The sequence below is a fragment of the Podarcis tiliguerta genome, assembly GCF_965153285.1.
Source record: "Podarcis tiliguerta genome assembly, chromosome: 9".
In the NCBI taxonomy this organism is placed as follows: domain Eukaryota; kingdom Metazoa; phylum Chordata; class Lepidosauria; order Squamata; family Lacertidae; genus Podarcis; species Podarcis tiliguerta.
In genome coordinates this window covers 39,813,318-39,834,757 of record NC_139542.1, presented here as the reverse complement: position 1 = coordinate 39,834,757, position 21,440 = coordinate 39,813,318, and the positions used below count along the sequence as shown (strand labels likewise).

Below are 21,440 nucleotides of genomic sequence, written 5' to 3'. Positions count from 1 at the left end.
ACCTTCCCTTTTTTGTGGGAAATTCTCTTATTCCAGCGCTGTTTCCCGCTGCTCTCCCGGATTGTTAGATATCCCATAGACGGCCCCGGGGACAGGTGAGGCTGCTGATCCCTTATTTTTGAGGCTGCTGATCCCTTATTTTCAAATCTGAAATTTGACAGCTATGGTGTGAACCTATCCAGTGTTGGTGATGCTTTCCCTCACAATCCCAATTTCACCTTTTTCATTGCTGCTGAACATCAAAGGAGAAAATACGAATTGGCTCTATGGTTTGTACTGCAAAGAAGCACACACAAAAAACAAAATTAATATCATGGAATGGTAGAGTTGGAAGGGACCACGAGGACCATCTATAGCCCAACTCTACTGCAACCAACTCACGATCGGTACAACCTGCACTCTTAGTAAGCTCAAGAACTATACCCCCATTTCCTTCCTTGCCCCTTTGCAGAGCTGGCTAGTGAAAGGGGCGGGGCGAGAAGAGTCTTTATTTCGTCACACCTCGGCCCCGCCTCCAGCCCCACCCCCGTCAGCCGCAGATAAAACCAGGCCGGCGGAGGGAGGGGAGAAGGCGGGGCTCGTTTCCCGTGGCAACGCTCCTCGGGGTCTGTGCTGTCAGCGCCCGCGTGGCGAGCGTTGCTAGGTAACGCGCGCGGCTGAAAGGCCTACGTTGCCCTGAGGCCGCGCTTGGCGTTCACTAGACCTGTAGCCGGGGCAGGGGCAAGATCGGAGTGGGCGCTGCTCAGCCCTCTCGCCCGAGTGCAAAGAAAGAACCTTCCCGCGACGCGAGGTACCGGGCGGGGAGGGAGGCAGGCGGAGCCCGAGGCCAGCTGGGAGGCAGGAGGGCGGAGCGCGGCGCGTTCTCTTTCCCCAAGGAAATCCTGGCCTGGCCCGGCCGGGACCTTGGAAGGAGCTGGCCGTTATGGGCTCGTTTTCAATGCTCAAGACAATTGTCTGTTTTCTGGGGGATAAAACCCTGCGGGTCTCCGTGGGGCTTCTGAGCAAAGTAGGGGGAGCTGCATTTGCTGCGCGCCTAGGCTGGATGATGATATTATTATTAATAATAATATTATTAATATTATTATTAATTATTATTATTATACCACCTTATACCCGGGGATCTTAGGGCGGCTCACAGAATAAAATCAAGATATAAAACCACCACATACATAATAAAAATAAAAACGACAACCCAATAACCCCATTGCCACCACCACAAAAAAGGGCACAGGAAAATCCCCGCAAGGTCACCCATGTATGCGGGTCTAACTATAAGTGTGGCTTGAAGTTCCCTGCGGGGGGAAAAAAACGTGGTTCCACCGTTCGGAAATGTTCTAAAGACGCCAGTATCTCAGTTTGTTGACAAATGGAGAGCGTGCTGATTTTTTCTCTTCCCCATTTTTTCGTTCCCCCAACCTCTACCCTCCTCGATAAAACTGGAGAGTGTGCTTGGATATGTTTTTATTTATTCTTTTAAAAAACGAGTTTCTAGAGCTTTTGGGGGGGAGCATCTATAGTTTAAAATGAGTGCTATTTTTGGAGAAGGGAGTAGCTTTTTAATATTTTGCCTCTCCGCAGTCTACACAGAATATTCCTGGTCACACTTAACTCTATGAAACTTTTTTACAATTGAGTTCCAATCCCTGGTCCATATATTGTCTGCACTGACTGGCAGCAGCTGTCCAAAATTTCAAATGGGTCTTTTCCGTTATTACCTGGCGGTGCCAGAGACTTAACCTGAAACCTTCATGCAAAGCATGTTATCTGCCAGGGATTGTGATCCCATCCCCACTGCCACCAACACAATTGGCAATTTTTAACTAGGCATGGGTATATGGACTGAATGAGGAGGCGCAGGACCAAAAATAACCCATATTAGAGACCTCTATAAAGTCCCTGTTCCTCATTTGTTAACTGGAACAATTGTGTCATTTCAGACACAGGTGTACAAATTTATTCTCTGGTGTAAGTAGATCCATTTTTCCTTTTATGCGACTCCTCTGAATGATGACTGCAACTCAGTTACTCTTTGGTTTCCATTCACCTGGAAATTTTGATGGAAACAAATTAGGTGCAGAGGCTATAGCTTAGGAAGCTGTAGAACACCAAAGTTCAAATTATTGCACAGGTATAAATATTGAGCATTGAGCAAGTCACCTCAGCCTAATGTATCTTTCAAGTTGTTTGTGTAGAAAACTGAAGTATATCCTGTAAGGGAAAGAAACAGAAACAGAAATGAAAGAAATGGGAAAGAAATAGAAATGAACAGTAAAATTTTCATGCTATGCAACTAGATTAAAATTTTACTGTTCATTTCTATTTCTCCTTCAAGGGAATGTCAGTGTTGCCAAAAAAAGGGGTCACTTTTCTTTCTCTCTCTCTTCTCTCTCTCTCTCTTATTTAAATCCATAATGAAGATTTGCCTTCACTGGATCACAAGTTGAGCATATAAGATTAATTTCCTCAGATCAAGAAACATGTCTGATGAAGATATCAATACTTTAGCCTATACCAAAAGCCCAAAGTTCTCCAAAAGAACCACTTTTCAGGTAAAAGGTTTTGATCTGTAAATTATAACATTTTATTGCTGTACATTCTGTTACTTGCAAACTTAAAGTTGATGGTTTGTGTCTTGGTTCTGCATTATGTTTATGAGTGATAATTGCCCAGAGCTTGTGCATATTTCATGTTCAGGAAAAAATGGATATACCACATACATGCATAAGGATATATGGGTCTTTCAGAAATATAGGAGCTTTTCATTGTTGGTGGGCTGATCACAGAAGGGGAATCAGATTTAAAATTTATGAAAAAGATACCCCACACATTTGTTTATCTTCAGTGTTGATGGTTTTATTTATGTAAACATTTGTTGCACTGCTTTTTTCTTTTACGTTCAAAGCAGCTTACTTAAGCAATTTATAAAACAACTCACAAAGTCCCTAATAAAACCAGTTACTTATTTAAAAAAAACACAACCCTACGACAAGCATGTTAAATGTTTCAGCAGCTATACAAAACCTATTTTCAAGCCAATAGTTTCAGCATCTTGAGAGAGCTCTTTCATATCCTCAGGGAAACTGTTGAAAAGATCTTAGAGATTCCAAACAGATCAAAAACACATATTTTTTAACCACTTCAAGGCAGAACTCCTACGGAACCAATGGAAAAATACATGAATCTGTACCTTAGACAAAACAAACAAATTCAGGTTTTATCACTTTATGGTAAAAAGATTAGGGATTATTAAATTGCCACATTTTTAGTTTGCTCTAAGTATATATTTTTTAAAGCAAAACAATTTACAGTAAAATTGGAACTACTCTGATTCCTTTGAAATAGTAATGCATTATCTTCCCACTCTCCTCCTGTTTACAATTTTTTAGGAAGAACTACAAGAAGCACTTCTTGCTCGCGCAGCAAAACAGCAATCTTCTGAATATTCGGAAGATTTTGAAAGTGATGAAGAAGGTAAGTTAAATAACATGACACCTTGAAATATTTACGTGTGCCCTTTCAGTGCTTTTTGTCGTATAAATAATTGATCAGTGACTACATGCAGAATGATCCTAGGCATGTTTAATTAGAAGTAAAGCAGCCATCCTAACCTTGATTTCTGTGCTGCTGGTTTAAGACTGGACGTCTCAGTCTTCTGGCTTCTGTTGTAATGACTGCTTATATGCACCTTCTGCCCTGACCAGCTGGAGGCAGCAAGGCTAAAGATGCAGCAAAGAATTAATCACTTCACATCTCAGCCCCTTAGGATTGTTCTGTACGTTTCAATGAGTTTCATGGGATATGTTCCTTAGAGTTATTTTAGTAGCCAAAACACAGTGGCCCTGAAACTTATTGCAGAGCTTTCTTTGAATCTAGGCTGATGTGGATCAAATCTTTTGCTTTACACTAGCTCAGAGGCTATTATAATTTCAGCCTTATTTCCCTCCTACACCGAGACATAATGGCCTATCTCTTTCTCTATAGAGATTTGACGTTTATGGGGGGGAAATCAGAGTGTAACAAAATGTTGTCATTGATATTTTCTTATTTATGTTTCTAGTCACACCACCGCCCCCCTTCCCAGGTTTTTAATTTGAGTCAACAGAGCACATTCACTCTTAAATGGGCTGGTTTTGGTGTTTCTCCTCCCACCTGATCCTAAAAAGGTATAATCATGCAAGGCTTGGGGTTCTCTGAAGCTTGCATGGTTACTGCTGTGTTGGCTACACAACCCACACTCAGAGAATTAAGCTCACCATATATGTGTGTGTGTGTGTGTGTGTGTGTATAATAATAATAATTTGACACTTGTTCTAAATGTACATTACAGTACACTACGAATCTCTTTGGGAGATTTAGGAATTGGAAGGAGAAACATACAGTTTTGGGTTGGCACCATAAACCGATATAAATATGTCAGGATCAAAATGCATGGCAGAATTATGCTTTTAACCAAATCCAGCTTGATTCCCTTTCTTTATCCACGAAATGCCAATCGACTCTGTTTTCAGGTTCAGAGGAGGAGTTTCCTGAAACTGTGGAAAACACCCCAAAGAAATCAGTTTCCTTTGCAACATCCAAATATAATCTTCGCAATATGAGCACTTTGAAAAGAGAAAGTGCAGATGACTTGTCTTCGTCAGATGAAGATGAGAGACCTCAATACGTGTCCAGGTTTGAGAGAGAGATTTTGAGTGACGAGAGACAAGCTGAACATTCTGGATCAGGTGAAGGGAGTGCGTCAAAAACATCCATTTCATTTGAAGTATCTCTGCCAGATCACTACTCTTTTGAAAAAAAACATGCTGATGACTTGATTTTGACAGAAGCTGAAGAGAAGAGACTTCAAGAAATGGAGAGTAAACATCGGATTGAAGAGAGGCAAGAAGATGACTCAGTTTCTGAAGAAGGGTCGGGTTTTGAAGAAGAAGGTGATCAGCAGGAAGAGGAACCAGGGTTTGAGCTGCAGATAGAGAGGGATGATACAGTTCAGTGCAAAACTGAAATCAAGCCAGTGCCAAGGCCAAGGGAATTTAAGACCAAGGCGGCATCAGCATCAGGTAAGCAAGCATAATAAAATTCTGCTGCATGCATTATAATGCACTTTTCAGATTTTAAACAATATTATTAAGAAAAGTCCTTGTATAGATTATACAATGGAATATTTTTTCCTTTTAATTTGTGTATTTTAAAGGGAAATATTTTTTCCCTTTAATGGAATATTTTCCATTTCTTGAAAGTGTGTGTGGAATATTTTTTCCTAGTGGAATATTTTTTCCTTTTAATTTGTGTATTTTAACGGGAAAACATCTGCAGTATCAAGTTAATTTTTTCTTGTTGGCGGACTGTTTGTTGTTGTATTTCTTTATATTCCAAGATAAGTTTAGGCTATATTTTATAACGTTTTATACATAATAAAAAAGTTGTCATTTTGCAGTCTCTTACAACAAAGCTTATAGTAACTTAGAACAATACCCTGGTGACCTATCCGTTTCAGGCCATTACACCTGTTGGATAAGAGAGTTACTGCCAGTTCCCATATGACATATCATAACTAGTTCTGGATTTGTCGAAAGAGTGATCAGGATCTACAGAGCTAGTTTAGATGTGTCCAAAACCTTGGATATGCACTAGGTACAGAAAAGAAAGATGACTCAGTTTACTTTTAAGGCAAACTGACCTAATTTGTACTTACTGGAACACAGCCATCCTTTGAATTTTACAATTCAGTTCTCAAGGCAAGTAACGTGTACAGAAATGCATAGACCAAGGTAAAATGTGCATTAAACTGTATATTGGGGAAGTAGCATACAAAAATATATTAGGGGGGATTGCTTTGAAAAATTGCATGTAGATGTATGGATTAAGAGAAATTCACATTAAAATGCTGCTGGATTTTCATGAGGACATTTTTTTAATTAAAAAATGCAAACTGATGTTGAAATGTGGAGAGCTAAAAATATGAGAAACTGAAATTGAGATTCACTCATTCCTAGATGTGCCTAGTGCAAGGTTAAATTTTAAACTCGTGATATATCAGAAGCTATTTCTGAAAGTTTCTAGGTAGGTTTGGCTGCTGACATGAAAAACTGCTCTTTGAGAGGCAGAACGCCAAGGCTACCTTAGGTGCTCAGAAGTCTGGCAGTTCTTTGGATTGCAGGCAATAGCAGAAAGGGAGCCCCAAGAGGCTACTGGTGTATGAGGATCTTGCCTTTAGCTCTGTTGTATCCCATGAGTTCTTAAAAGAGTTCCTGTTTATGATCAAGTGTGTCTGGCAGTCAGGGAGTTGTGCTATTTGTATTTCTATCATTGATGATGTGAAGTACAAAGGTTACCACATTGTTTAATTTCTAAACCAAGATGATTTAAGCACCTGTGCTAAAGTCTGAAGTCACACACTGTGTCCGAAAGCCTTGCCCCCTTAATTCAGATATGTGGGGCAGGTTATACTTACTTGGTGAGTAGGAAAGGTGCATGTTCATGTGCACTTTCATGATTACTATATTATTGTAAGTGGATACACACACTTTCAAGAGCTGACAGCACCTGTGGCATAATCATGGTAATGTTAGGTTTGTGCTTGGCAGTAGTTATAACTATGGTTATGCTTGTTGATGTGGACATTCCAGTTTGGATTGTGGCTGTTCTCTTAAATGGCCCTGGGTATGAGACCAGATTCTTAGGATTGAACCGCATGTGACCCTTTAAGGACAGTCAGCACATCCTGGCAATTTAAGATACTGAGAGAAGTCATACCTTAAGCCACCAGTGTTTTACTCTCAGAATTCTATGATCCATTTTTCATTTGGGAAATAATTGCACATTAAGCATTTCAGGTTGCAATCTGACTAAATAGTTGGGGGAATTATTGTTTTGTTTGCTACAGTGTTATGTATTGTTGTGTTTTTATATTGTAAACTGCCCTATGATCCTTTGATAAAGGGCGATGTAGAAATTTAATAAATGAATGGGGTTTTTTCCCTCCACTTGGTGGCAGCATAGTCCATGTTTGCCTATCTCCAAATTCAAGTCTGGTTTGCATGTCACATTTAATCAGGGGTAGTGAATGAAGTGCCACAGAATCATAGAATTGGAAAGGAGCATGAGGATCATCTAGTCCAATGCAGGAATATTTTGCCCCTCCAGGTGTTTTGAACTACAACTCCCATTATCCCTGGATGTTGGCAATACTGGCTGAAGCTGATAGGAGTCATGGTCCACAGCATCTCTAAGGCCCTTATTAGCTCACTCCACATTAAACCATAGCCAGTGCTTTATTTGTTGAATGCAAGTGAGCACTGCTCTGGTGCACAACGTTCAAAAGTTCCACTTTGCACCATGCCAGCAGCAACAAACCACAAGCTTTGGCTTGTGGTGTGAACCAAACCCGTGCTTTTGGTTCATTGGGGGCAAGCAAACTACAAGCCTGGGTTCAAATGGCACGACAAGCTCACAGCAAAGCCAGGAATGTAGGACAGGCGTATTGGGCACTTTGGGACAGTGCCCACTCACACACTGCTCATTCACACCTTAACTATGGCTTAATGTGGTGCCAAAATGAGTAGTGGGGCAGGGCAGCACCATGGAGCCAGACTTTAGGCAGTGGTATCACTGTTACCCCAGGGGGAGGGGCACTGCAGGCACACAAGTGGGAGCACCAGATAGCTTTCACTGTTGCACCCATTCTGCCCCAACCTTGATGTCACTCTGTCCCAGTAAGCACCAGAGATGCCACTTCAAGGTCGTGCCCTGCCCCATTGATCACCCCTACATGTGATTCTGCTTCAAATATTATTATTTTTTAATGCTTGGATATTAAAAGCCAACTTTCTTTTTTGTGTGTCAGAACGTTTTCAGCAGCTAAGCAAGTTGCATTCGAAGGGAAAGTGTTTTGCTGTTTTTATGGAAGTCATAATCATACAGTAGTTCTATCAAGGCTTTACAAGAATTCCTGTAGGCTGGTTTTTAATGGCACAGGGAACTGCATTCCTTGTGCAAGTCCAGGGGCACAGCTCAGGAAAGCTCTTGAGCTTTTGGAGCAAGGCAGCTGTTTATTCCCTGTGCTCGCTTGTCTGATCAAATTAGGGGAAGCTCCCTGACCTGACTAAAATGAAGCTTAGATAGAGTCCCTTTATAGATATACCTGTAACCTCATTTTGCCAGGGCGTGTCACTGGTAAAAGCCCTACCCCTTGTTCTTTCTGTACCCGCATGAGCTACAGGGACGACTTAAGAGAATGAGGGATTCTGTGGGTAACCTTAGTTGACTCAGTGGAAACTACAGTTCAGGGACTTCCATAGTTTGAATTTACCCCCCCCCCCTCCAGTTAAAATGACAATTTACAATTTCTTTCTTTGTATTTTTCTCAGCTGAGAATATTAGCATTCCCGCGCGATATGATTATGCAAAGCCATCTTCTCAACCTAGGAGTGTTTTGAGAAAAAGCAGCCATGTGGAGGATTACGAAGGAACTAAGGCAGAGGATAGGACATCTCACAGCCACAGATTTTCACTGTCTGCACCATCTTCTGAAACAAGGCTAAATGATCAAGTGAAGAAATCTGAAAATAGAGCACTTTCTGAAAGTCCTGGTCCTGAGGTCAGAAAATAATTCTGATCTATTGTATATGAATAAAGGGTGGAAGGCAGTCTGAGTGAAGCTCTCACAAGTCCCATTTCTATCCATGGAGAGCTAAACACATATTTAACTCTCTTCTTCTGAAATCACTGAGATAGGTGGCTGGATCCTGCCTAAAGTTAACAAGTTTATATTTTGTTCCAACATATACGGATAATTTTACCCTTTGTGTTCTACAATCATTCCATAGCTTTTCACCAGTGAGAAAATGTTAACTTTGACAAGAACAAGCTAGGAATGGTTACATATATATTTTCAGGGTGGAAATGTGCTCCAGTGTGCAACAAAATGATGTTCTGATGTATATGATTCTTCAGCAGCCAAGAGGTTAGAATTCAGGATCTGAATACAGTGAAATAATATTAAAACCAGCTCTGAGAAAAGGCTGTTTACACATAGAGGCTGCATACACACCATACACTTAAAGCATATCCCCTGACCCCAAATAATCGTGGTAACTGTAGTTTGTTAGGAGTGCTAGGCACTGTAGCTCTATGGGGGTAAATTACAGTTTGAAGAAGTGTGGGAGTGCTTTAAATGTGTGGTGTGTGCAGGCAGTGACTCCACTTTCCTAAGAGTAACTCCCATTGAATTCAATAGAACAGCCTAAGAAACAGGTGGGGGGGGCGATAAAGAACTTGTTTTTCAATTCTAGCAGCTGAATATCTGTAGACCTGAGGTAGGCTAAATCTTACATTGTTTTTAGTCTTTATTTTGGGAGATACATTTGGGGGATTTTCTTTTTTAGAAATCTTTTTAATCTGATATGGATTAATCGCAAGTAATGATAGGCTTGCCTCGACTTTCATTTTGCATTTTAGGGCCCCTGGATTGCAAGCTCCTCATCCCCATTCCCTATTCATTTTTCATCAGCGGATGAGAGAACTGGAGATTCCAATTTGGCAATATCTGCAGAAGAATCTTCTTCAAAAGGTAAATAATATGACTACACAATATTTTTTAGAAAATTACAATTCAGAGAGTTCTCCTTATAACTTAAGTCACCTTCAAGAACTCAAATCAAGTTGCCTTGAAGTAATTTCTTATTGTTAATGGGGAAAGTTTGAAAGGCACAGTTAATAATGATCTACTTTAGTTGTCCCTTGATCTTCCATCACCATAAAGGGAATTGGGGGGGGGGGTATTGCTAACATGCTGAAATAGAGAAAGAGCACTTTCTCTCAAGTTAGTCTTTAAAATACATTTGTCTCATATAAAATTAATTCTGAGAAAAGCTTGCAAAACACCAGATACATTCTCTTATCTCTTTCGTTCCCTGGCCCTGCCCAGTGTCTGATCATTAACCCCATGTGAGGCTTCTTTTCGTTCCATGTTAGAAGATGAACAGAAAGAAACTGATAACTGCAATGATCTGAAATTGCTGGAAAGTGGCAGAGAATCCCCTTCTGTGATAGAACTAATGATGACAACAGTTTATGAGAAAAATAAGAAACTTCACAAGTCAACTGAGGATTATCTGGAAGAAAAGCTGCAGACATTAGAACACAGTGCCGTTGAGGATGGATCAAATGAGGCAACGAAGGAGGATAAATTTGAACAAAAGGTAGCACTAAGTACTTCAAAGGCTGTGCTGGGTACTTCAAAGGATTCGTTAAAGGTGTGTTTCATGGACTATTGTCATGTAGCCTTAAATTGATACGTATATGCACACATATTCACATTTTAAAAACCTGTTTGGCTGCTACCCGCTTATGACTATGGAACGATGTTCTTCTACCGGTGGTCAACTAAACTGTGCTCTAGTATTAGACATTTCGTGTCTATTTCAGTTGTGGTTGACTTATGTTTCCTCTTGCTCCATTCAAAAAAGACATTTGATAAAACAAAATCAATGCTCGTGGGTAAAGACCCCATGGTAATATTGCCAGCAGACAGGCTTGGCTTCAAAGATCCTGCTGCACAAGTAGAAGACATTTCTGCTTGTTCAGAGGGAGGTCGCTGATTGGCTCACACCCAAACATGGTTAGTAGTCCCTGAACTCTCTTCCTTCACGTGCAAAAGATGCTCTGGGGTGTTCTCCAAATTTCTAGAGCCATTTGGAAGCTATAAATAGAAGGAAAATGTGGATCATGCAGAAATTCTTAGTCCTTGTTATTTGGTTTATATTTCATGAAGGCAGAATTCCACAATTTTATATTGTGAGCCTTCTGAGTATTCAGAGGCTTTTGATTTGGCACGCCCAATATCTCAAAATAGGTGCTGCGTAAGTACAGTGGTACCTCTGGTCAAGTAATTCGTTCCGGAGGTCCGTACTTAACCTGAAACTGTTCTTAACCTGAAGCACTATTTCTGGGTTAGCGGAGTCTGTAACCTGAAGCGTATGCAACCTGAAGTGTATGTAACCCGAGGTACCACTGTAGTACTATTACTTTCCAGGCTGTACAACCAGTTTTCTTTTTCTGGTTTTATTAGGAGGAAGGTGAAGAAAAAGAGACAGGTCCACAAAAAGCAAAATCTCCAATAAGCAGGTAGGAAATTTGGTACATTCTTCAGAAGCCTGGTTGTTTTCTTCATTACATATTGGACACGATCACACTGGAAGGTGACATAAATGTTTCCAGTTTTCTAAGTCACAAATGGCAAATTTCACCAGCTTAATTCTCTGTATGAGGTAGTATTGGTTCTCTGAACCCACATTCTGAAATATTATTATTACTATTATTATTTTCCCACCCTTCATGCTAAGGTTCCAGGACAGGTTACAACAATTAAGACCCAATGGTAAAAACAGTTTAAAACAATGTACCATCACAGAAATAAGGTGTTAAGTAGTGCTTTGCCCCAAACCACATTGTTCTTGTTACTTTTATACACACACACACACACGTGTGTGTGTGTGTTTTAAAAGGTCATGTGAATGGCCTCAATTTTTTTTAAGTTTATCTGGCATGAATGTTTAAGTGCTGATTATTTTCCATTTAAATTCCTCCAGATTGATTTTTCCTTTTTTTGGCCCTGAAGCATCATTCCAAATATCAGAGTCAGTTTTTTCAAACTTCTGATTCTTTGTATAGCAAGCATAGTTTTCCTTAAAAGGATTTAACGCATCTAATGATATTTTATATTTCACCTTTTCTGAAATTCTTGACTCATTAACAAACACGCTCAAATTGTTTGTTGAAGGGAAAGGTCCAAACATCAAGAGTGGGTTTAAAGAACACCTACACCAATCCTCATAAAAGACAAGGAGGAAACTTTGAGACTCCTGTAGTTCAGCCCCAGACCAAAAGCTTATTAGCTAAAAAACAACAAACACCCTCATCTGTGTAGGCCAAGGGATTCTAATGTCAATCTCCAGCTCACAGAGTTAGGTCACAGTTCTTTGTCCCTACAAACTTGGGGGCCATTTCTATTATTCCAAATAATTTCATGAGCAAGTTTCTCTCTACAAGGCACAATTGGCTCTGCACATAATGCTTTGGATATCTGAGTCTTGCACTCAGACTTGACCCAGTCAAGTGCTTTTTGAGACTATTATACACCTGAGAATGTGTATAGCTTCTCAGTAAATGGGGACACGTATCTGCTTTTACATGTTGTATACAAAATTTGGTATGTCATTTTTATTTTACAGATCTTTCAGCTCTACCTACTTGAAGAAAACTGGGAAGCACTCCCCCATCCCAATCAGTACATCATCTCAATATTTGGGAACATTAAAGGTCTTGGACAATAAGCATTTGCAAAAATTCAGTGCCGAACTTGACAAAGCAGATAGTTTACGGGCAGCTGTCTACCAGGTAAGCCTTTAGAGCGTTTTAATACTGTGTCATTAAGAATATTTCCCAGTTTGCTTTAAGGGAGGCAGGAACCTTTGTAGATTTATGTGTCATTTATTCAGAAAAGATGTGAATGTAATAGTCTGCATTTCACCTTGCTGAAAATCAGTTATAGACATTTGTAGTTTTTAAAAAGGTTTTGCCCTTTTAAAAGTTGTTTGAAGAATAATTTCATGCTGTATTTCAGATGGTCTAAGTTACAGAGGAGGGCTGGCTGCTAAGTTTTCTTGAAGCAGCCAGTTCAGATGTTATATTATCCCTGGGCTTCTACTAGGATTGGGAGTGGCTCTGGAGCTTGTTCTCCTTTCCCCACCTCTCATTATAGATAAAAAGAGGCAAGATTAACATTTATTTATATGTAAATCTCACACACCCCACTTCCTGCCTTAATCAGTCATTCCTGAAAATTGGTGAAACTTAAAGGAGCAGCCTTTAACACTGCATGAGGAGTTATGATTTGGAAAGGAGATTGCCTGATAAGAAAGACTTGTGCATGCCTAGGACATTCTTTTTAATCTCCGCACAAAAGTCCTGCTCTTGCATATATCAAATTATGAGAGCAGCTGGGATATCCTGTGTAAGAAAAACAGATTATCCCTCTGTTAAAAGGTAATTTCATCCTGTTAGGTCTGAAAATTGCCTATTACAGCTTTCTGCTTTTTTCGTTCCTTCCATAGGACTGGTTGGAAAAGAAAAGAATATTTCTTTTGGAACTACAAAGAATAAAAAGAAACAAAGCTGAGAACTTGAGAGAAAAGAATGAAAAGGTTTGTTCTGAAAATAGTTCGTCTTAAAGGGACTTGCTATAGCATATAGTTTTCCACATGCTAAATGGTAACATTGAGATTCAACATTGTTTGACCACGCATCCACTGATGCAGCAGAGCTACTGCTTTCTCTGTTCCTATCCACAGCCCCTCACACACCCGTTGTTTCTAGCAGCAGCACTAATGTCTTTGTGGGAAATATTTAGTGAGCACCTCACTTACAGGGCTTTGAGAAGACTCCCTCCTCGACTTAGTGCCTAGTGCGTGCACCCTGCTCACGCAGCCCAAAATCCGCCCCTCTTGTAATCCAAAACATCTGGAGGGCCATAGGCTGATCTGAAAGGACAATGAGATTGAACAAAGGTAGCATAACAGTGGTTGTGGCTTGTGAGAAACTAGAAGAACATTCCCTGGAAAGTTTTCTTCAAGGTGGACAGTAGCAAATTAAGAGGGGCGCAGACCCTTCTCACAATAGCGACACATCTATGTAAACGCCTGCACATTTGAGGCAAATAGTTTTGAAATAACTTTAATTAACCTCAAGATGGTTTTCTGTTTAAACAAAACCAAGGCATAGCCAGTCGATAGGATGCTAAGTAGTAAATTTCCTCCATTACGAGGCAGATATAGTCTTACTAGAACAGTAACTAGCAGGGCACACAAATTACTGTGGTACACATGTTTGCTTGACCTTTTCCCAATTAAGTCCAGACATAATAATAATGAGCTCTCTTTTTTTTAACTGCCAATGTTGCCTCCCACATAGGAAGCGGCTGCTAAGAAAGAAGAAGCACTTGCATCCTTTGAAGCCTGGAAGGCCATGAAAGAAAAAGAAGCAAAGAAACTAGCTGAGAAGAAAAGACAAGAAGAGGCCAAGAAAAAGATGGAAGCAGAACTGAATGAGAAGAAGAAGGAAGAGGCCCAAAAGGCAGTGAGACAATTTCATATTGCAAACATTAGATTGAGGAGAGAGGACTAATGTAGACAAATGGATTCTGCAGCTAATGTTCACGATACTTCCACACATTTACAATTCATCTTAATAAGTGTCGAATTCTGCAAATGAATTGCATACATAAACCAATTACCTGCAGTAGGATACCTTCCTTTTCTTTACTCTTGACATCAACATATGCATGAACAAAACAATTTTGCAAGTGGATCTTGTTATCTGTGAGGCCAAGTAATGGGACAAAATCTATAAAACCCGGCTGCAAGCTTTAATCAGTACACTAATCGATAAAGCTTCAGTGAGTTAATTGGCAAGGGCCAATTCTCATGGGTGATGCTGAGAATTAAGGACTTGCTCATTTCTAACCTGGTTTGATTCTGGTGCGTTGCCATAATACAGAATAAAAGAAAACATTGAGGACATGGGATAGCCTGAAAACTGTATGGGAGCACGTTAGTGCAGAATACAGCAGCCTGGTCAATGGACAAATAGAGTATATTGTGCCATTTTGGAACTACTACACTGGCTGTCAATACATTTCCAGGCATAATTAAAGTGCTTGCTTTAACCTATAAAACACTAAATAAGGATGATGTGCCCCATGCACCCTGTTCTCAGATTCAGCCTCTCTTCAGCAACTGTCCAGCAGCAGGTCATTTTTTTCTTTTCCCCACTGCATTCCTCCAACAACACCCCCATCCAGAAGCAGTCGGTAATAAAATCCATTCTCCTTTGGTGGGGGGGGGGAGCATGGCAAAACCTAATCAAATTCTTTGTAAAGCATAAATCAAAAGCCTCCCCTCTTTTTCGAAGTATCAGAGTAGCAACTACACACATTTTTTTTATTAGGAGGAAAAAAAGACTACTTGAAAATAATAATTATAATTATTTATTACTTATACCCCGCCCATCTGGCCGGGCCTCCCCAGTCACTCTGGGTGGCTCCCAACAGAATATTAAAAACACGATAAAACATCAAACATTAAAAACTTCCCTAAACAGGACTGCCTTCAGATGTCTTTTAAAAGTCAGATAGTTCTTTATCTCCTTGGCATCTAATGGGAGGGCGTTCCACAGGGCAGGTGCCACTACCGAGAAGGCCCTGTCCTCTCCCTTTCCTTTCACAGCTGTTTTAAGGATTCTCAAGCTTCAGAAAACCATTTAAATACTTTCTAAAACCCAGTCCCAGTTCTTTCGGCAGCTGATTCATTGCAGCCTATTTGCATATGATTCTTTGGGCGCACCTCTTGATTAATGCCAATTATCCAGATTGAGGAGGAACCTTCCACAAATCACGCCAGTAACAGAGGCTCGTCCATGGCAGGGGCACACTCCCAGGTCACTCCCATTCTGCCTTCCAAATTGGCAGACCCAGGATTGTTCGACACTGTGGGATTCAGTGAACTTCCCAGACCCCACTGGAAAGCATTGGGAGCCTTTGTGCCTCATTCTCTCCCTTTCCCCTTGCCTGAACTTCGCAGCCCCCAGAGGGCTATGAAGAGCAACAGCCATTGACTCATAGGCATGATCAGAAACCGGATTGGTGCAATTTGTTTAATCGTATTTTAATAATTTTATCTTGCAAACTGCGCGGAGCCATGCTGAAAAGCAGCCAATAAACTGTTCAGATTAAATACATAAAGCACAGGTGCCTTTTCCTTCTTTTAATGTTAGGTTTGCTTGTCTACTAATTTTGCACTGTGCACATTTAAGCAATCAATTGACTGGTTTAGAGCAGATTATTAATTAACTAGAACGTATTAAATTGCTTGACAACCCTGATAAGATCTCCTCGGTGCACATCCCTGATGGACTTGTTGCTTTCTTTAGGCTTTTGAGAAATGGAAAGAAAAGAAAGCTGAATATTTAAAACAACAAATAGAAAGGAAGAAAAGAGTTGAAAGATTAAAGAAGAAGAAAGAAGAGGAGGTTGTTGCAGAGAAGAAGAAAGACAGCACATCCGCTGTTGAAAAATGGTACAGTTGTTATACTTATTGTTGGTAGCAGCAGCAGCAGTAGTAGTATATAATACTTTAAAAGTACCTGACATTTTCTAAACACTGCATATATTAAAAGATAAAGCAGTCCTTTCCCACAGGCTCACAGTCTAATAGACACGACACAAAAGGGAAAAGGAATGTGGAGTAAAAAACAAGCATTGGAGTCATTTCTCCTTCTCTGACCAGTGGATGTATGGGGCCAGGTCACAGAATTGTAGAGTTGGAAGGGACCCTGAGGGTCATCTAGTCCAACCCCCTGCAATGCAGGAATCTCAGCTAAAACATCCATGGTCTCCCTGGAAGGCAGGAGGTGCAGCTTCCCCACGGCCCTTGATACCCTGGCTGGTGGCAAAGGCCTGCATATGCCTCCATTTGGTTTTTCTACAACATTATAATGATGCAGGCAAGCACCTGAATCTAACAATGCTAAGTAAATGTCTCTGTGTTACAGTGTTGTTTTTGTGTTATTTGAGTAGGATGCATACATTTCCTTTATGTATTAACATATTTTCTCCTTTAGGAACGAGAAAAAAGAGGAATTCCTGAAGCAAAAGAAAAAAGAAAAAACCCAAGAAAGAAGAAAACAAATAGAACAAGAAGTTGAGAAGGAAGAAAAGGATAAAAGAGCGATAGAAGAATATGAAAAATGGCTGGTAAGTGCACTTGTGATAATACCCAAGATTTGACACACTGTATAGAAATTTTGGGGACTGAACTTTCATTGTTTTAAGATCGCCAGATGGTGGCAGTGTAATCTTTCTTCCTACGATTGTTGGATCTAGAACTTAGAAAACAACCCTCAGATGTATGTGCAATACCTAGCATTCTGCAGACATGCATTAGATTTCTGCCTTTAAAGTAAGATGCTGCATAGATGATGTAGAGGAAAAGTGTTATTTTGCATGCTTTGCGGGATTTCCTGGAAGCGTGTTTGAATTTCCCAGTAGACATGCTTTTGTCTTGAGGGACTTGGAGAGTGGAGTGCAGAGGGCAGCTACTAAATTTAAGAGGACACCTGCTCAACAATGCAGGGTCCGGTGACCCTTTGACATTAAGAATATGTAACAAGGTTTATTTTAGATATCATAATCTAAGGATGGCTGGGATGGCTAATTTGTGGCCCTCCAGACACTTCTGTTTCTGTAGAACATGATGGCTGCCTCACAAAGATTTTGGTATGTATACCACTGCCTTACTAGCAGTTTCTTGTCCCAATGCTATAGTCGGTGACAGTAGAGTCTTCTCTTCTCCTGTTCACTGTCAGGAAGAGCCGCTGCTTCTGCAAAGCCATGTCAGCCCAGCAAAGAACCAGCAAAGTCTAGCAGCAGCAGCAGCTGCCCAAGTGAGTGACTGTAGATGCAAGGAAATGGTTTCATAGATGAGGATTTCCATTATTCAGAGTTGATAGAATAGTGATGACTTATGCTTTATACTTATAAATAGACGTTGTGGCATAAATGTGTGTGGAGATGGGGGGGTTTAGCTATTAGAAGTCGCTTCACTCTGAGCCAGCCTTCACCTACCTGGTGCCTCCAGATGCTGGCTGGGCCTGAACACCTGGTGGGCACCAGATGCACAAAAACCGCTCTAAGAAGTTTCACAGTGGACAGGAGCCAACACGTCCAATACTGGCATGCAAAGAGAAGCAGTGGCGTATATCATGTGAGCCACGTTCTTGGAACAGGAAAAGAAAAGTATGGTCAGTGTTACACAGTGTGGTCACATCAAACATGCATTAACTTGTGTTAATTCAGTTACATGTGCTTGGCTCTGGCAGTGGTCTTTCCAATGGCTGTTGCAGCAGAGAAAAGGGAGAAGAGACTAAGGGAAGAGGGAGGCAGGCAGGCAGGCAGAGGAAGAGGACATCCCAGCTCCCTTGACTTCAGAAGGAAGGAAAGAGGCAGACAAAGAGAGATGCAGGCAGAAAATGTCTGGAATGGAGCTGCAGCATCTGCCTTAATCTAAACAAGCCTAGTCCTGCCTCTGCCAGATACAAGTTAGTTGAGTGGCTAGCATGAGTAATCTGGATCGCACAGTGAAGGGGAACTAGCATGGTATAGCAGCTACAATGTTAGGGTACAACTGCAGAGACCCAAGTTCAACTCCCCATTTGGCCATGGTGCTCTCTGTGTAATCTTGTGCCAGTCTCTCTCTCTCCTTGTCTAAACTTAAGAGTCTGCCTGGGCTCTCAGGTCTGCAGGGAAAGCCCTTCGTGTTCGCCCAGTTGATGTAGCCTGCAGGACAGGGCCTCCTCTGTCGTGGCACCTTGTTTGTGGAATTCTGAAGCAATGGCACTATCAGGCTTCCAACACCACTTAACAAAACATCTTCCTCTACCCAGGCCTGGTGTCAATGCCAGCTCTCAATGATGTAATCTCTTTGCTGTACTGTTGTTGCTTGGGATTTCAATATGAGACACCGTATTGTTTTAATGTAATTGTAGTAAACCACTCTGGGATTATAATTGAAGAAGGGTGGTTTGTAAATTGACAAATAAAACAAGATAAAATAAAATCTTCAAATCTCAATATTACAAGTTCATTTTCTCTTTCATGCAAAAAGTCCATAAGAAGGTTCCAGTCCTAAATAAATGTCAATAATGATTTTTTTTTTAATTAAGCACATTAACTTTGCTATCTCAGCCAAGTCCAATAGTTTTATCGGCAATTCCTCTATAGTGGGTAGGGCTATATCTTTCCATCTTTGTGCAAATAGCAGTCTTGCAGCTGTAATAATATATTGGCATAATCTTCCTTAGTCCATTTCCAGTTGTATGTCCATTAACCCTAAAACAAAGAGTTCCCTGGCTTCAACTGAATATTAACCTTTAAAATCTGTTGTATCAATATTTGTATTTGTATCCAATATTTTTTAACCTTTTTACATGTCCACTAAGCATGGTAAAATGTCCCTTCGTGTTCTTGGCATTTCCAGCAAACATTTGAAACTCCTTTATACATTCTCAGGAGATAAGTACCAATGATACATCATTTTTTTAAAAAATCTCTTTAGTTTGTTCCAGGCTATTTAAAGCTTGGTTTGTTAGTGATGACTTTATCCTACGCACAAACATCAGCTTGGTGATCTGAAAATACATGTATTAAGATTAACATCTCTAGGGTCGATAGGTCAACGGTACATCTGCTAAGTGTTATTTCAGCATTGTGCATGTTTTAAATCTGTACATCATAGCTTTATATATAACTTTAAAGGGTCCCTTGAGTCCTCTCAAAAGTACTGATCGTGCTCCTATTGTATAAGAAAGTTATGTTTATGTACAACTAGCATATAGCCAAAGAGTGAAATCGAAGAATAAGCTAAAATTGCCCTCCAAATTATATGCTTTGTGAGCATCTGTTATGCCACATTGAATAGATTGTTGTGCTGGTTTTAAATGGATGTATTTGAAATATTTTTGATTGTGCTGTAAAGGCAGCTATCTTTATAAAGAGCGTCATAGCAACTGCTGGTGTTCATTAAGTTACAGGAATTTATAAACGTACTCCACCAAAAATTGAAAATATTTATAACCAGAACAGACTAGATACTTTGGTTAAATGAGTGAACTATTGAAAAAAAAGGTTGTTTTAGCTGCCTGGTGCTATATTGGAAGCTATAACAAAGCCATTAAGACTGCATGGAACTGTTAGCATGAAATGGGGATGACTGATTTATTTTAACTTAATTATTGAAGTCCACTTTCATAACAATGTATGGCACTGTAAATAAACATGCAGCTCTGCCAAGCTAAATAATAATTAAGAGACAAGCACATAGAAACAGGCATCTGGTGCATCTGTAATTTTGTAAAGGAAGCTAACGTTGTCTTGTGGAGAACAAATTGCAAACTAATCTAGCATTTATCCAGGCAGTGTGCTGCTAACTATCTCAATGCGCTTGATTGTAAACAGGAGAAGAAAGAAATGAACCAGATGATACAGACAAAGCAAAAGAAACTCCAGGTCATCCTTGAAGATGAAACTCCACCTCCATGGAGCCCACCTGGCAAAGTTATTTCTTCAAGAAGCTACTGAGATGCCCAGGGCCATGAGGGAAAGTTCCAACCTTCTGCCATTGTCTAATCACCGTTATTGCACAACATCTGATTTTAACATGAATTGAAATTGGCTCTTTCATTCTTTCGGTGTAGGTGGTGATTTGGCTCTTTGGTATGGGAACGCCATCTGTCCTAAAGACGTGGTGCTCTGTGTGTAGCACACCATTTCCCAGAATGCAAGCTGCACGGTTTATAGCACTATGCTAAGTAGGTCAGGGTATTTTTTTGCATCAAAGCGATCAGCAGATTAAAAAATACTGAGTGCAGTAGTAAACAGAAGCTGCTGTAGCACACCGTTGTTGATGGAAAAGATATTTGGAATACCGAGAGGGCAATAATTTTCAATTAGAGGGGAGCAGTTTAAGGAGCTGTGATTTGTCCCGAAAGTGCTTCTTAAAGCCTTAGAAGATCTTCTTAAATTACAGCGAGCTCCTCTAATCCTTTGTGATGTAAGATTTTATTTTATTATATACCATCATAAGGGCTCTTGAGGTGGTTCCCGACAATAAAAACATAATCCTAATAGGATAAATATTAGAGAACAGCAGAACCACTATAAAAATATGCAAAAGAAAAGCAGTAGCCAGAAAAGTTAACATACGGCTAAAACTCATAAAACCTAACAAAAGAAAGACATATTGACTGCCTGCCTAGAATTTGGGTTCGTCCAAATGAATGAAGAGAAGGATTGGCAGTGACAGGGGCCCAATGTGTGGCTGCTGTGAGAAGGATGAGCCATGTGTCGCAGATCAGAAAAGGAGTTGAAAACAAAGCAGCCAGTATCATAATGTTTTAATACAAACCTGTTTGCAGCCACACTTGGAATACTGTGTACAGTTGTTGTCAGCACACCTCAAAATTCACAGTGTAGACCTGGATAAGGGTGTAGAAAGGGCGACCCAAATGATCAGTGGGCTGGAGCAACTCCCTCAATAGGAAAGGTGACAAGATTTGGGGCTTTTGAGTTTAGAAGAAAGGCAAGAAGGGGAAAGGACTTGATAGAGGTGTGCAAGATTGCACAGTGTGGAGAAGATGGATTGATTGGGACTAGGACCCCAGGTCATCCAATGAAGCTGAGTGGTGGGAGAGACAGGGAACTCCTCTTGCAGACAGCCCATAAGTATACTGTGGAATTCGGTACCACGAGATATCATGATACCAACTTGGACGGTTTTAAAAGGGAATTGGACAGATGCACGGAGGATAAGGCTATCAGTGGCTGCTAGTCA

The 21,440-nt window shown here is 40.5% G+C and overlaps 1 protein-coding gene across 5 annotated transcripts; it reads left to right on the top strand.

Moving 5' to 3' along the window:
* The first annotated feature begins 598 nt into the window (after window positions 1-598).
* On the top strand, window positions 599-20,290 carry MAP9 (microtubule associated protein 9). 5 transcript variants are annotated; one of them, XM_083457298.1, is made up of 16 exons: window positions 599-790; window positions 2,418-2,549; window positions 3,387-3,471; window positions 4,509-4,724; window positions 4,827-5,057; window positions 8,367-8,596; window positions 9,457-9,568; window positions 9,973-10,253; window positions 11,069-11,124; window positions 12,231-12,396; window positions 13,113-13,202; window positions 13,969-14,133; window positions 15,985-16,130; window positions 16,675-16,807; window positions 17,419-17,496; window positions 20,066-20,290. In XM_083457298.1, the coding sequence occupies exons 2-16, from the start codon at window positions 2,478-2,480 to the stop codon at window positions 20,186-20,188; spliced, it is 2,184 nt and encodes a 727-aa protein (XP_083313424.1). In that variant the 5' UTR covers window positions 599-790; window positions 2,418-2,477; the 3' UTR covers window positions 20,189-20,290. The 5 variants fall into 5 exon arrangements, with proteins under 5 accessions (XP_083313424.1, XP_083313423.1, XP_083313421.1 ...); XM_083457297.1 differs by having other exon boundaries at window positions 4,824-5,057; XM_083457295.1 differs by having other exon boundaries at window positions 4,509-5,057; window positions 13,969-14,130.
* Window positions 20,291-21,440: the final 1,150 nt, after the last annotated feature.

Coding starts and splice junctions, on each gene's coding strand:
- MAP9 (XM_083457294.1), top strand. CDS start 2,478: ATGTCTGATGAAGATATCAATACTTTAGCCTATACCAAAAGCCCAAAG. Junction 10,254..11,068: donor CTTCAAAGGATTCGTTAAAG/GTGTGTTTCATG, acceptor TGGTTTTATTAG/GAGGAAGGTGAAGAAAAAGA. Junction 13,203..13,968: donor TGAGAGAAAAGAATGAAAAG/GTTTGTTCTGAA, acceptor CCTCCCACATAG/GAAGCGGCTGCTAAGAAAGA.